The following is a 16,454-nucleotide window of genomic DNA, read 5'->3' as shown; positions in this document are numbered from 1 at the left end:
TTAAATCCTGCCAATTGGCTTGCAAGATGATTTTGTTTTCAACTCTTTATAAGTCATATCTTTTCTGTTGTCTAAATAAACAAACTGCTATACCACGTACAAAAGAAGACAGGCAAAGAATACCTAATTACCAAAGAAGATACAAATAAAACTAGTCCTGTGAATGTCTAGTTGTGTTTAAAATTAGAGCTAGCATAAAGGAAGAATGGGAGAGCTTAGTCAAAATTCAGATGATAATCTTCTTCTCACTCACCAAACCTTCTTTTAAAATGTTTCTTCTGCCTTGAAGAGAAAATAGCAAAGAATATACCTCATACAGCCTCATGAACTTTCCTTGTATACGGGGACAAACACAACAGTCTCTCTTTATATAAAAAGGTACTAAGGGTCCGGGACCCAGCCCCGTCCACCAGACACTGCACCAGCAGCCACGTTCCCACCACAAGAGGGCACATGCAGCCCACATAGGGGATACTCCCTGAATGCCTGGCTCTGGTGGCCAGTCAGGAATGCACTTCTGAGCCCCACAAGGCATCTCCTAAATAAGGCCATTCCTTCAATTCTGGGAGAGAGAGCTGATTTACCTAATACATAGAAACAAACACAAAATGAGGCAAAATGAGGAGACAAGGGAATATGTTCCAACAAAAGAAAAAGACAAAGCCTCAGAAAAGGAACAAAATGAAACAAAGATAAGCAATCTACCTGTCACAGAGTTCAAATTAATAGTCATAACGGTACTCATTGAACTTGGGAGAAGAATAGATGAACACAGTGAGAACTTCAACAAAGAGACAGAAAATATAAGCAAGTACTGAACAGAAGTTGTAACTGAACTGAAAAATACACTACAGGGGCTCACCAGCAGACTAAATAAGGCAGGAGGATGAATGAGCAAGCTGGAAGAGAAAACAATAGGACTCACCCAGACAGAGCAGCAAAAAGAAAACAAAAATTAAGTGAAGATACCTTAAGGGACCTTTGAGACAACATCAAGAAGAATAATATTTATATTACAGGGGTCCCAGAAGGAGAAGAGGGAGAGAAAGGGCCAGAAAACTTATTTGAAGAAATAGTGGCTGTAAACTTCCCTAATCTGTGGAAGGAAAGAGACATCCAGGTCCAGGAATCCCAAAGAGTTCCAAGCAAGATGAAACCAAAAAGACACACACCAAGACATATTATAATTAAAATGGTAAAAGTTAAGGATAAAGAGACAATCCTAAAAGCAGCAAAAGAAAAACAACTTGTTACATACAAGAAAAAACCCATAAGGCTGTCAGCAAATTTTTCAGCAGAAACTTTACAGTCCAGAAGGGAGTGACACAACATATTCAAAGTGCTGAAAGAAAAAACTTCCAACCAAGAATTCTGTACCCACAAAGTTATCATTCAGAATTGAAGGAGAGATTAAGAGTTTCCCAGATAAGCTAAAGCTATGGGAGTTTATCACCACTAAACCAGCCCTACAAGAAATGCTAAAGTGACTTCTTTAAGCTGAAAAGAAATGGCACTAATTAATAGAGAAAACACATAAAAGTAAAAACATCACTGGAAAAGGTAAATATATAATACAGGTAGTGAAACCACTTAAAATACAAACATGAAGGTTAAAAGACAAAAGTAGTAAACATAACTAAAATTAAAATAATTAGTTAAAAGATGCACAAAATGAGATGTAAAATGTGTCATCAAAGGTATAAAATGTGATGGGGGAGTAAAAAGATAAATTTGGACACATGCCAAAGCTTTAAGAGGTTACCAATTTAAAATGGGCTACTATTGGGCCTCCCTGGTGGTGCAGTGGTTGAGAGTCCGCCTGCCGATGCAGGGGATGCGGGTTCGTGCCCCGGTCCGGGAGGATCCCATATGCCGCGGAGCGGCTGGGCCCGTGAGCCATGGCTGCTGAGCCTGCGCGTCCGGAGCCTGTGCTCCGCAACGGGAGAGGCCACAGCGGTGAGAGGCCCGCGTACCGCACACAAAAAAAATAAATAAAATAAAATAAAATGGGCTACTATTTACATAAGATGTTATATGTAAACCTCAATGAAACCACAAGGAATAAAACCTACATTAAACACACAAAAGAAAATGATGAAGGAATGTAAGCATAACACACACACATGTGCGCGCATGCACGCAAAAACCCGCCAAGACACAAAGGAAGCAAGAAAGAGAAGAAAGGAACAGAGGAGAACTACAAAAACAGCCAGGAAACAATTAACATAATGGCAATAAGTACATACCTGTTAATAATTACTTTAAATGTAAATAGACTAAATTTGCCCATCAAAGGCAGAATGGCTGAATGGAGAGAGACTCACTTCAGAAGAAAGGGTACACAGAGACTCAAAGTGAAGGGACTTAAAAAGACATTCCATGCAAATGGAAATGAAAGAAAGCTGGAGAAACTACACTCATATCAGACAAAATGGATTTTAAAAGAAAGACTGTAATAAAAGACAAAGAAGGGCATTACACAATGATAAAGGGGTCAATCCAGAAAGAAGATATAAGATTTATAAATGTATACGTACCCAGCAGAGGAGCACAAAGATATAGGAAAGCAAATATTAATGGACATAAAGAGATATTAAAGGCAATACAATAACAGTGGGGGACTTTAACACCTCACTTATATCAATGGATAGATCATCCAGGCAGAAAATCAATATGGAAACACTGAATTTAAACAACACATCAGACCAAATGGACTTAATAGATATATACAAATACAGAATATTCCATCCAAAAGCAGAATGCACACTCTTTTCAAGTGCATATGGAACATTCTCCAAGACAGATTACATGTTAGGTCACTAGACAAGTCTCAGGAAGACTCAAATCAAATCAAGCATTTTCTCCAACCACAATGGTATGAAAGTAGAAATCAATCACAGGAAACAAAAGGAAAAACCACAAAAACATGGAGATAAGCCAACATGCTACTGAGCAACCAATGGCTCACTGAAGAAACCAAAGGAGAAATAAGAAAATACCAAGAGATAAATAAAAACAGAAATACAACATGCCAAAATCAACAAGATGGAGCAAAGAAAGTTCATAGCAATACAGGCCTACCTCAAGAAACAAGAAAAACTCCAAGTAACTTCATACCTAAAGGAACTGAAAAAAGAACAAAGTAGTCCAAAATTAGTAGAAGGAAGGAAATAATCAAGAGTGGAAATAAATGAAAGAGATTATAAAAACAATAGAAAAGATCAATGAAAGTACGATCTGGTTCTTTGAAAACACAAAATTGACAAGCCATTAGCTAGACTGCCAAGGGAAAAAGGAGGGCTCACCTAAATAAAATCAGAGATCAAAGACGGGAAGTAACAACCAGAGAAATACAAAGAATCATAAGAAACTACTACAGACAATTACAAGCTAACAAATTGGACAACCTAGAAGAAGTGCATCAACTTCTAGAAACACAGAATCTTCAACTGAATCATGAAGAAATAGAAAATCTGAATAGACCAATTACTAGTAAGGAGGTTGAAACAGTAATCCAAAAATCTCCCAACAAACAAAAGCCCAGGCAGATGGCTTCACTGGTGAATTCTACAAAACACTCAAAGATTTAATACCTATCCTTCTCAAACTCTTCCAAAAAAACTGAAGAGGAGAGAAATCTTCCAAACACATTTTATGAAGCCAACATTACCCTGATGCCAAAACCAAACAAGAACACCACAGAAAAAGAAAATTACAAGCCAATATCCTTGATGAACATAGATGAAAAAAATTCTCAACAAAATATTAGTAAATGAAATCCAATGATACATTAAATACATTAAGAGGATCTTACATCATGATCAAGTGGGATTTATTCCAGGGATGTAAGATTGGTTCAACATCCATAAATCAATCAACATGATACAGCACATCAACAAAATTAAGGATAAAAACCATATGATCATCTCAACAGATGCCAAAAAAGCATTTCAAAAATGCAAAACTCTCAACAAAGTCGGTATAGAGGGCATGTACCTTTACATAATTGAGGCCATATATGACAAACCCACAGCTAACATCATATCCTAACAGTGAAAAGCTAAAAGCTTGTCCTGTAAGATCAGGAAAAAGACAAGGATGCCCACTCTCACCTTACTTTTATTCAACATAGTACTGAAAGTCCTAGCCACAACAATTAGGTAAGAAAAAGAAAGAAAAGACATCCAAACCAGAAAGGAAGAAGTAATACTGTCACTAGCCACAGATGACATGATACCATATAGAGAAAACCCTAAAGCCTCCATCAAAAAAACAGTTAGAATAAATGAATTCATTAAAGTTGCAGGATACAAAATCAATATACAGAAATATGTGGCATTTATATACACTAATAGCAAACTACCATAAAGAGAAACTAAGAAAACAATCACATTTATAATTGCAACAAAAAGAACAAAATACCTGGAAGTCAATTTAACCAAGGAGGTGAAAGACCTGTAAACTGAAAATTATAAGGCACTGGAAAGAAACTGAAGAAAACACAAATATATGGGAAGATATTCCATGCTCATGGATTAGAAGAATTTATATTGCTAAAATATCCATACTCTTTACAGATTCAATGAAATCCCTATCAAAATGCCAATGGCATATTTCAGAGAAGCAGAACAAATAACTCTAAAAATTGTATGGAACCACAAAAGACCCCAAATGGCCCAAACAATCTTGAGAAAGAACAACAAAGCTGGAGGTATTATACTCCTTGTCTTCCAACTATACTACAAAGCTATAGTAATCTAAACAGTGTGGTACTGGAACAAAAACAGACACACAGATCAATAGAACAGAATGAGAGTCCAGAAATAAACCTTCACATACATGGACAATTAAATTATGACAAAGGAGCAAATAACATACAATCGAGAAATGACAGTCTCTTCAATAAACAGCATTGGGAAAACTGGACAGCAACATGCAAAAGAATGAAACTAGACCACTAACTTACACCACACACAAAACTCAACTCAAAATGGATTAAACACTTGAATGTAAGAGCTGAAACCATAAAATTTCTAGAGGAAAACAGAGGTGGTAACATAAGTGACATCGGTCTTGGCTATGTTTTTGTGGCTCTGACTTCAAAGGCAAGGGAAACAAAAGGAAAAATAAACAAATGAGACTACATCAAACTAAAAAGCTTCTGCACAGTGAAGGAAACCGTCAACCAAATGAAAAGGCAACCTACTGGATGGGAGATGATATTAGCAAATCACATATCCAATAAGGCATTAATATCTAAAAATATCAAAATATATAAGGAACTCATACAACTTAACAACAAAAGCAAAAATAAATAAATAAAACAACCCAACTGAAAAATGGTCAGAGGATGTGACCAGACGTTTTCCAAAAGAACACACAGAGATGGCCAAAAGACTCATGAAAAGGTGTTCAATATCATCCATTGCTAGGAAAATGCAAATCAAAACCACAATGAGCTATCAACTCATACCTGTTGGAATGGCCATTAACAAAGACAATAAGTAACAAATGCTGGAGAGGATGTGGAGAAAAGGGAACCCTAGTACACCATTTCTGGAAAAGTAACTTGGTGCAGCCACTAGGGAAAACAGTATGGAGGTTCCTCCAAGAGTTAAGAGGAGAACTATCATATGACCCAGCTATTCCTCTTCTGGGTACTTATCCAAAGAACACAAAAATATTAATTCGAAGAGACACATGCACCCCAATTTTCACTGCAGCATTATTTACAATAGTCAAGATATGGAAACAACGTAAGTGTCCATCAATAGATGAATTATATATATATGTGTACCATACATATTGCGTATGTATGTATGCAACTCAGCCATGACAAAGAATGAAATCTTGATATTTATGACAGCATAGATGGACATTGGAGGTATTTTGCTATATGAAGTAAGTCAGAGAGAGAAAGACAAATACCATATGATTTCACTCACATCTGAAATCTTAAAAAACAAATGAACAAAATAAAACAAACACATAGATACGGAGAACAGATTAGTGGTTACCAGAGAGGAAGAGGGTTGGGGAGTGGATGAAAGGGGTAAACAGGGTCAAGTGTATGGTGATGGATGATAACTAGACCTGTGGCGGTGATCAGTGTGTAGTGTATACAGATGTCAAATTATAATGCTGTACACCTGAAATTTATATAATTAAAAAAAGAGGTAGGAAGGACATAAATTTGGAGTGGGCAGGTATAAACAAAAACACAACACACACTAAACTTTTTTAGAGTTACTTTACTACCACTTCTAAGGAAATAACACAAAGATAACCTGAGAACGAAATAAAAGGAAGCCTTTGATTTTTTCATCTTCTTTTTAGCACTTAGCAGCCTACCTCAGATTTTGCTGTTTCCCAACAATTGATGTAGCCAAATCTACTCAGCTTTGAGGTTTGTGAGACTATTAAATCCTATATGAAAATGAACGATATGGCTTCTACAAAATAATAAAAAGAATTGCAGAAAAAAATTAACAGCTGCTCTATTTAAAGAAATCTAGCTAGATAATATATCCATTTCAGTTCATCTTAATCATCAACAGAGATCTTTAAGCAAGTAACTAGAATTTTAAAGTCTTCTGCAAATAACAAGTTTAATACCATTAAATCACATGTTAAAAAGGAAAATAAATGAGCATTGTGTATGCAGTATGGCTAAATGTGCCAATGCCAATTAAAGCCTTTGTTAAAGTAAAGATACTAAGTGTCTTTAATTAAACTTGGGGGGCGGGGTTAAAAAAACATAATAAAAAAGATGTCTAACAGCAGAGGGTGTCTCTCCCATTTCACACCAGCTAAGCTAGGATTCTCCACTTCTAGGTCTATCCTACTTCAGCTCATGCTAACAGGTTTGCTGACTGCTAATAATGACTTTCTGATCTGCCTAATGCTGAACTCAAACCAATTCTGAGTGTTTTCCAGGGTTGCCTGTTGGGTCCATCGCATGGTTTCATACCTTACTCAATGCAGAAGAAATAACATACCACAAAACCACTTCACTCAAATACCAAATCTGTGACCAAATCATACAGCTGAGGAAAATCTCCAGTCATCCAAACTAGTTCCTTGAATCTTGGCAAATAATCTACCTAACTTTAAACAAAAATAATTTGTCCTGGATTTTATTAAGTCAAATTTAACTTGTACTACAGTGAATAAATGGGGGGGAGGGTAAAGGTGGAAACATACTTACATTTAAACCTTCTATCGGACTCATAATAAACTAAAAAATTTGGAAAAATCATCAACCAAAGTTGGCTAATAATGCATACCTTAACCAAAACTAGATAAACATGGGAAGTGACTCAACTACCATCAATAAGAAAAAATACATAAAAAGATTAAACTTTTGAAAATTTCAAATAGAGTTGACAATTAGATGACTCGGGCTACTGAAAAACATTTAAGTCTTGGTGATAAGAAGAGTTTTTTTTTTTTTTTGAAAGGGTAGAGTTTTCAATGTGCTAAGTAATAATAACATAGCCTTTTAATATCCTTTCCCTGTATGCTTCCTTTCAAAAGCATTTTCACAACCTCTCCATTTATTTCTTTTTTTAGAATATGCAAAATATGGATCCCACTTTGTTCTCCCTGAAACAATTCTTTTTCACACAACTTGAGTTTCACTAAAGCTTAGCTACAAATAATAGGTGGGGGAGGGGAGAGGATAAATAACAGGTTTTAATTGCTTTATCTTATGACCTGTAAGATAAAACAAAATCACCCCATGACCAAAATCATGGGCTTTTCTGATTTTAACAACTTCCAGAAAAATCAAAGGCTGCAATCCAGAAGGATCAATGTAAAGTTATAAAAAGACAAAATGTAGAATAAGACATCATATAGATGGTGAACGTAAAAACAGACCATAGGAATTAAATATTTGTCCATCTTCTTTTTTCCCTTATAATTAAAGAGTTTTAAATAATTTTTATATGGCCTAAAAATTAGGAAAGCTATGACTGTACACCATTTTGAGTATTTCCATAAAAGATGTGCTAAATACCACTTCAGCAGCTTCTTACCCATTAATAATAATCATTCAGCAACCCAATGATCAAAAGGTTAGTAAACTATGTACACATGACTGGATATTCTGATTCAATTCCTAAAAATACCTGCCAAAGTAGATGTGATTCCCTCTTTGGTCATTTCCTTTATGAAATAGAATCAGTTCAGTTTTGCTCAAGGGCCGATGAGCCCAAGTAGGTATTGTTTTACATCACCTTGATTTTGTTCCCCTCCTACTTTCCAACATTTGCCTTGTTCACTACTTTTTTAACACTTCCACCAGAGGACAAGTGAGATATAAGACAAGGCTCAATTCAAACCAGTCAGCTTTACTCCTTATTAGCAACTCGAGAGAGTGAACACGAGAAAGGAGAGAGAGAATAAGAAGTTGGCTGGGCTCAGAAGCTGAAACTAAGGTCTAAAAGGAAGCTCTGAAAGTCCAGGTTGACTTTAATAAATCATGCCCTTTCTCTGGAAAATGAGGATCTGATTGTAAAACTAACGTGTGTGTGTGTGTGTGTATGTAATATATAAGTGTTTATTCACACACACACACACACACACACACACACACACTACAGGAGGCATTCTGAATCCTTGTGTATAGATCCCCTGAGAGTTATTAAAGACAGGTGTCACCTGCTTGCATGGGTCTTTGGATATTAGCTATGTGACATTTCATTATACAGCTGCTTATGATGGAGGTATTGTATGTTTCTATCTTCATTTCCTCCTTCCCTCTGACAATCACCTCACACCTCCAAACCAATAAAACCTTGGTAGTTTCGATCTTATTCTCCACGCCAATAACTACGTGATTACAAATCAGCAACTGGGGTCTCACCATGGCTCACAGCCTTGTTTTGTAGGGATCAGTGGTTAAAATTCCAATTTCTAGGCTCCGGTAAAAACGAGGCAATCTGGCAATACTGAGACAAGGTGGCCACATGACCACAGAGAGTTGGAACGGGGTGGCTTGGATGGAAAGTAAGGACTTCCACTGGTCAGAGTCCCACTGCAGCTCGGTCCACTCAGCCTAGCCCCCGACCGTGGTCAATTTGCCACCCCACCACAGGATGAGACACCTGCCTTAAAGAAAGTCAGAAAACCGGACAGTGCAGAAGCACAGACCCCAGCGCCACAGGGACCCGTGCCTTTGATCTCAATGCATTTAACATCAGACTCCAATCTGCTCCTCTCATGAAAGATCTACTTTCATTTTAGTTCCTCTTCCATTTGTCTCGGGGTTATGTAACCTCACAGGAGGTCACATAAGTTTCCCCAAAAAGAAATTTTAGCTGTCTTTTCAAAGTAAAAAAAGAACCGTGAATAACAAAGACAAACACAAAACTGAAACGTGCATTCTCTCCCTGACAAGGAAAGATTTACCCTCCCTGTTAATCTCAAAAATCATAATCTTAAGGGGAAAAGAAGTTAAAATCCGAAGGATGGAAAACCATGGCCCGCCCTGGGGACATAGGCTTTGCCTATTCTCAACAGACTATCAAGAAGAAACATGTAATTAACATCTTACCATCTTCCAGTTCAAGACAAAGATTATATACAGCCACGGGTCTCTTAGTCCTCTGGCCTTGTCTCTTCGATTGCCTTGGTGGAGCATTTGGGGGTGATGCTGACAGGGTGACTGGCTCAGGCAGTGTGGCATCAGGCAGGGTCCTAAAAATCTGCCATCAAAACATGAAGGACATTAATTGTTTTCCATGAACAGAAACCTGGGTTTTGCAACAGTATACCAGTACCAAACAACATTTGGAGTTCATCCAAAAGGGACTGCGGGAGCCAAAAATCCATGCCTTCAAATTTTGGGTATTAAGTCATAAGTCTTTATTTTTTAACAGAGATTTCAAAATAAAATTTCTCATTAAAATTAAGTAAAAGCAGCATCAAATCATTATATTTCAAAATAGATTCATGCCCAAACTAAACAAGTATAACTATTTTCACCAGATGTAGATAATACCACAGCTCTTCATCCACAAAGGAAGTAATCGGGATAAAACATTAAAAACAAATATCCCATTCAATTTCACACAGAGTTATATTTATGCCAAAATGCTAGTCTCAATTTTTTTTTCAAACTACATAAACAGAAACATATGACCGCAAATATTTTTTACACATTTAAAAATAGCCTGTGCTTTACGAAATTACCTTTCGGATTCCCATGAGCATTTTTCAGAAAATGCTTTGTAGATTTCACCAATTCGTTTAATACCTTCCAACTTCTCTTAAATATTTACCTTCCATTTATGAAATCTAGAGTATCAGAACCTTGATTATCTACAGTGTCATTCATCTATCAGCAATAACAACATTAATTAAAATGTGCTGCTTCTTTGCTTAGCAATTTTTTTTTCTCTTGAGAAAAGCAAACTGTGCCATAAAGGGAAGCATATCATACAGAGGTGATTTATAATAAAATTTTCATAGCTGCCAAGACCTGAGTTCAGAAGCTTCCTGTCCCCAACAACACTGGAGTCCCTTCAGCCCTCAATGAAGTCATAACATAAAATATTTAGACATCACCCTGACACTGTATCTCCAGAGGGCTGATGTTCTAAAGGTAGATGCTCGAAGAAAGCCAGCTAGCATTAAACAAACCATAAATATAAAACTCACAATAAAAGGCACTGTGTGAAAGCCCCACTATTACAAGATTATTATTTATATATTTGAATAAAAACAGGCACATGACCTGTGTATATGAGTGAGCGTATCGCATATATGTATCACATTTAATAGCTAACAAACGTGTCAGAATTATATTCAGTCTAAAAGTTCTCACCTAAAAACTATTATATACCAACAGAAATAAACAATTTCAACAGAGCATTTGCTTTATAAGTACCATACTGCCCCCTCATGTGTAAACTGAATAAAAAATGGTTTAAATTACTGTGGACAAATATTTGCTAGTGAAAAGTTAATTGTGTGCTCCAACTGGTAACCTGCTAATACCATATTTCCACAGACTTTGTGCTCCAATAGGGCAGTCTGGCAAACAGCAAACTACTCATCTGCCCAAAATCCTCTGCTGTCCCTACTAGAGAATGGACCTGAGGACACAGGGAGGGGGAAGGGTAAGCTGTGACAAAGTGAGAGAGTGGCATGGACATATATACACTACCAAATGTAAAATAGATAGCTAGTGGGAAGCAGCCACATAGCACAGGGAGATCAGCTCGGTGCTTTGTGACCACCTAGAGGGGTGGGATAGGGAGGGTGGGAGGGAGATGCAAGAGGGAGGAGATATGGGGATATATGTTTATGTATAGTTGATTCACTTTGTTATACAGCAGAAACTAACACACCATTGTAAAGCAGTTACACTCCAATAAAGATGTTAAAAAAAAATCCTCTGCTGTCTAGACTTTCATCCACATCTGGACTTACTGCCCTCTCTCATTGTTCAAATTAAGGAAGGTTGTGAAGTAGAGGGAACAGGAGAGAAGTTAGGTTGTGAAGAGGATGACCATGGTGAAGGAGAGAAGAAAAGGTGGGAAAACTTGATCCCATCCAAAGAAACTAGCACCTGTGTGTGACCAACACTGGGAGTAGCTCATTGACTTATGTTCGATCCTTATAAACATGGCACATGGCTCTGGAATGTTACTCGAATAGGAAACCAAACAACACAGAGCGAATATACCCAAAGTATAAATAAAACAGTGGAAAGGTTATATCCCAAGAACCGGCACTGGATAGCTGATAACCTTCCGAGCAGCCCTTCCTGGAAGATCGCACTGACCGGAATGATGCGAATGCTGACAATGGTTTCCCTTCCCTGCCCCACTCTCCTCCACCACCACACAGGGTGAGGGTGAGGGTAGTAAGGTTGTGAGAGCAGCCCCGGTCTGCAGAGCCAGAATACCAAGCAAACCGGGACCCAAGAGTGTGACTCCAATGTTCCTGGGGGGCTGATCTGAGACATCCCAGAGCTGGGCCTCCAGAAGTCTCCAGAAGACTTATGACATCATTCAGTTTACATCAGAGTATCTAGGAGACTATTACTGAGCCATCAAAAAGAAGAAACTCCTGCTACATGCAACAGCATGCATGAACCTTGAACCTCAGTGAAATAAGTCAGACAGAGAAGGACAACACTTTATGATCTCACTTATATGTGGAATCTTAAAAAAGAAAAAAAAAAAACTCATAGAAACAAAGAACAGACTGAAGACTGGTGGTTACCAGAGGCAGCTCTGGGGATGGATGAAGGTGGCCAAAAAGTACAAACTTCTTCCAGTTATATGATAAATAGGTTCTGGGGATGTAACATCCAGCATGGTGAACACAGTTACCAGCACTATATTATATACTTGAAAGTTGTTAAGGTAATACATCTTAAAACTTCTCATCACAAGAAAAAAATTTGTAACTATGTGAGGTGATGATGGATGGTAACTAAATTTATTGGGGTAATTTTTCACAATATATACCCATATCAAATCGTTATGTTATACACCTTCAACTAATACAATGTTATATGTCAATTATATCTCAATAAAACTGGAGGGGGGAGAATATCTAGGAATGGGGACTGGGCTTTGTGGGGGGGGGTTGTTTTGTTTTTCTGTGGTTTGTATTTTAAAGCTCCCCAGGTGATTCTTTTCTATAGTCAAGGCTGAGAAATACCCATTTAGACAGTCATTCCACAGCATTCTGTACTTGTCTTGGATGGACCAAAATCTAAATTGAAACACCAGAAAAATTATTTCAAAAAAAGTGGCACTGGACATATGCAATCAATTCCTTGGATCTTCCCAAGTCCTAATCAGGCATGAAATGTTTCAAAGCTTCTAAAGACCAACCATTCCCTCAAAAAATTCTATGTGTATTAGCATTTCAAAGAGCTTACCTATCATCAAATTAGGTGGTTCCAAAGCACAGATGCTAACTTGAAAAGGTACTATCCTGGCTTTTAAGTCTTCCCAGCAATGGAGGCTTAGACATATTATTAAAAGAGTGTATCTCATCTTCTCATTTATATAGTGAGAGCATAATACTTCTGTCTCAAATTATTACTGGGATTAAATGAGACATTCATAAAGTATTTGGTACAGCACTTGGTACATAGTAACCAGAAGTAAATGGTAGATATTCTATTTGTAAATATGATCACATCCAGTAAATAGGGATAATAAAAATGGATGCAGACCCTTATTACTCTACTAAACCACTGTTTTGAGAGGTCATTAATTTTTTGAGGTCTTGAATTCCTCAAATTCAGTGTTTAGTTAATCAAAAGTGTTTCCGGAAAAACTCATCAAGAAATGGACTAAAGGGAAGCAATAAACAGAGCCTCTTATCAAAATTCCAAAGTCACCTAGAATCACACAGTTGTTTTGTGTATTTACTTCCACATTTCAGCACTGAAATTTGAGATTTAAATTACTTTCTCTATCATTCATTACTTAATAAACACCTACTAGGTGGTAGGCTTTCTCTGAAGCACTTCAATATCCTCAAGAACCTTTGAGGTACGTATTGCTCTTCACAGTTTAAAATGATAAAAGCTCAAAGATTAAACAATCAGCCCAAGTCTCCAAAGTTTGAATATGGCACAGTTGGTATCTTAACTCGCAACTCTGATTCCAAAGCCCCCTCTGCCAGTTTAAAAAACAAACAAAATTTAATTCTTAGGGGAAAAATCATCAATTATATTGTTCCATATCTGTTTAGAAAGAGTAAATCTGGAGATTATAGACTCACCATCATTGTGCTATGTTCTTCTAGATGATTCAAGAATGCATTACCTTGTCTGCCAATGCATCAACCTCAGTTCTCAATTCTTTTTTTTTAAAGCTATTGATACAAAGCTATGCTCTCATTGTTGTCTCTGAAACATCAGAAATGATTTTAAAAGATACTCTTTAAATTCAGAAGAGGAGGAAACAGTGAATTATTTACTTTAAAATTTTGTCTTCTTTCTTGGCAATCTGACTCTAGAAGTTAAAAGTTAGCTGATCTTGTTCTGCGTAGCCAATGTGTGTCTTCTTTAAATATAACACTGATTTTCCAATTCTAGAACCATGGCATGGATGCAAATTCCCCTACCGCCCAGGTCTCTTTCCAAAATCGTGTGACTCTCCTAACTTCCGTACATCATGTCACCTTTGTTCTAGGGCAAAAGATGAAATTATCTTAAGGAATAGATCAAGTCTACTCAAAACTTATTTTTTTCAGGGTAGAAAATTTCTTCACTCCACCTACGTATTTACAACATAAGAAAAACTCAAACCAGACGATCCAAAGACAAAAAACAAAACTCCACACGTAGGTGTGCCAGGTAAGGAAGCGCTTATTCAGGTCTCTGAAGAGTGCTAGCACAAACAAAGTCTGGCACTATTGCTGAGAGTCACAGATTCCTTACACACAACAACTGGATGTTTATGCCCACGGGACGCAGCCATACATATAAACACCTCCCCAAGTCCTTTCATCACGCTCTGCTACCAGGGGCCACGTGTGGAAATGACCGGTCCACCTCTGCTGGATATACTTTGCAGAGAATAGGAAACAAGAATGGGCTCTGCAAATTTCACTTTAGTACCCAACTCAAACCTACAGCATTTGGTTCAGCTGAATTAATAAATACTATGCGTAAAGGAAATTAAGGGGAATGAGGTCATTCTTTTCTAAAAAGCTGTTTCTCCAGAAGAGTTCAGTGGTGTTTCTTGTGATAAGAAGATTACTAATATGTTTTCATATTCCTGTCATCTTGAACAATGACAGTTGCAAGTATTGGGTACTTGCAGCATGGCGGACATTATGCCCAGTACTTGACTTACAAAGATTGAACCCAGATTTCCTGATTCCAGCGTGCATGTCTTGGTCACCATGCCCGCCTGCCTCCGATGTTACCCACTCGTATTAAGCCCCATTTATATTATGTCCTCTTTGGTGATGTCATATCTCTCATAACTACGTGACCCATAAGAGATGTACAGCCAGAAGACAGTTGGAAATTAACACATACTCCCCTTAGTAAACCTTTAACATGGTAAGGAGGGAAAAATAAAATTTCCAATCTCTTTCTAAAATACATAATGATGTTGCTGTACACCTGAAACTAACTCAACATTGTAAATCAACTATATTCCAATAAAGTTAAAAAATTAAAAAAATTAAAAATACAACAAACTAAGGAATAGAACAAAAAGGACACAGACTCACAGACACAGAGAACAAACTAGTGGTTTCCAGTGGGGAGAGGGAAGAGGGGAAGGACTATCCAGGGGTAGAGGATTAAGAGGTACAAACTACTGGGTATCAAATGAGCTACAGAGATATGTTGTACTACACGGGGAATATAGCCAGTATTTTGTAATAACTGTACATGGAGGGTCACCTTTACAAATTGAATAAAACTAAAAATAATGTTTTAAATAAAATTACATGACCATAAAAAATAAAATAAAATACATAAATACGAAATGGCCAAATATTTCTTTCAGCTTTGGAGTCTCTAGTGTGTTTAGACAAATACTCATTATCTTGGGGCTGTAGGACTCTTAAGTTGCCTCCAAGGTAGCCTGAACCATCCATCAACAGCATAACCTCAGAGTTTAGCTATGGTGGGAACAGTCCACTGAAAGCTCTGACACCTTTCCAGCTGTCTGTCCTTGAACCAGCACTACCCCATGACTAAATATGGGTCTTTTATAGAAACCTTTAACTAGAATTAACAATAGCGACTGACAGTGAGATAACAGTTGGGTGCAGGCTAGACGCTGGAAATAGTCTAAGGCTTCATGTGTGTTCTGGTTCATCCAAACTCAGAATCTCAGCACTGAAAAGGCTCCTAAGTTATAACTTCAGCCGCCCCTGTATTTCACAGGGGAACAAACGGAGGCCCTGTGGCTAAAGATTCGCTCATATTCACACCACCACTAGCGGCAGACCCAGGCTTTGCTCCCAGACCAAGGCCTCAACGTCCACTGCTATCTCCCATCTTGCTGGCACCAGCCCTTTCTCTCCAACAGACTGTCCTCTATGCATGTACTTCCTCATCGGGGGAGGTTTTTGCTCAGTAGCTGAAATTCCTCTAAGTGCTCTCACATGCATTATCGGACACAAGCCTCAACACAGAACTGTGAGGCTGACATAGGAGCATGTTACAGGGTCTTGTTCGGAGCCCTGCTGACGCCTGTCAGCATGAAACCATTTCCATTACATCACAGGGGAGAGGGAGAAAGGCAGCCAGGAAGAATGAGAGGGAGGAAGCGGGCAGGAGAGACAGCCAGCCTAATGGGCATCCATCCCACAGGCTCCGGCTTGATAGCGGCCCTGACTTACCATGAGCTTCTTTTTTTTTTTTTTTTTTTTTAATTTATTTTTGGCTGCGTTGGGTCTTCGTCGCTGCGTGCGGGCTTTCTGTAGTTGCGGCGAGGGGGGGCTATTCTTCA

At 37.8% G+C, this 16,454-nt stretch overlaps 1 protein-coding gene across 2 annotated transcripts in view; it reads right to left on the bottom strand.

Moving 5' to 3' along the window:
- The window catches only part of ARHGAP10 (Rho GTPase activating protein 10), a 333,769-nt gene that overhangs the window by 44,746 nt on the left and 272,569 nt on the right, over window positions 1–16,454 (bottom strand). For both annotated transcript variants that reach the window (XM_081245305.1, XM_081245304.1), the window contains one exon: window positions 9,560–9,710. In XM_081245305.1, coding sequence (XP_081101431.1) covers window positions 9,560–9,710 — 151 coding nt within the window. The remainder of the gene's footprint in view (window positions 1–9,559; window positions 9,711–16,454) is intronic.

Source organism: Mesoplodon bidens (assembly GCF_964165515.1).
Source record: "Mesoplodon bidens genome assembly, chromosome: 1".
Lineage (NCBI taxonomy): Eukaryota > Metazoa > Chordata > Mammalia > Artiodactyla > Ziphiidae > Mesoplodon > Mesoplodon bidens.
The sequence above is the reverse complement of the archived record's forward strand: the minus strand, read 5'-3'. Positions and strand labels throughout refer to the sequence as shown.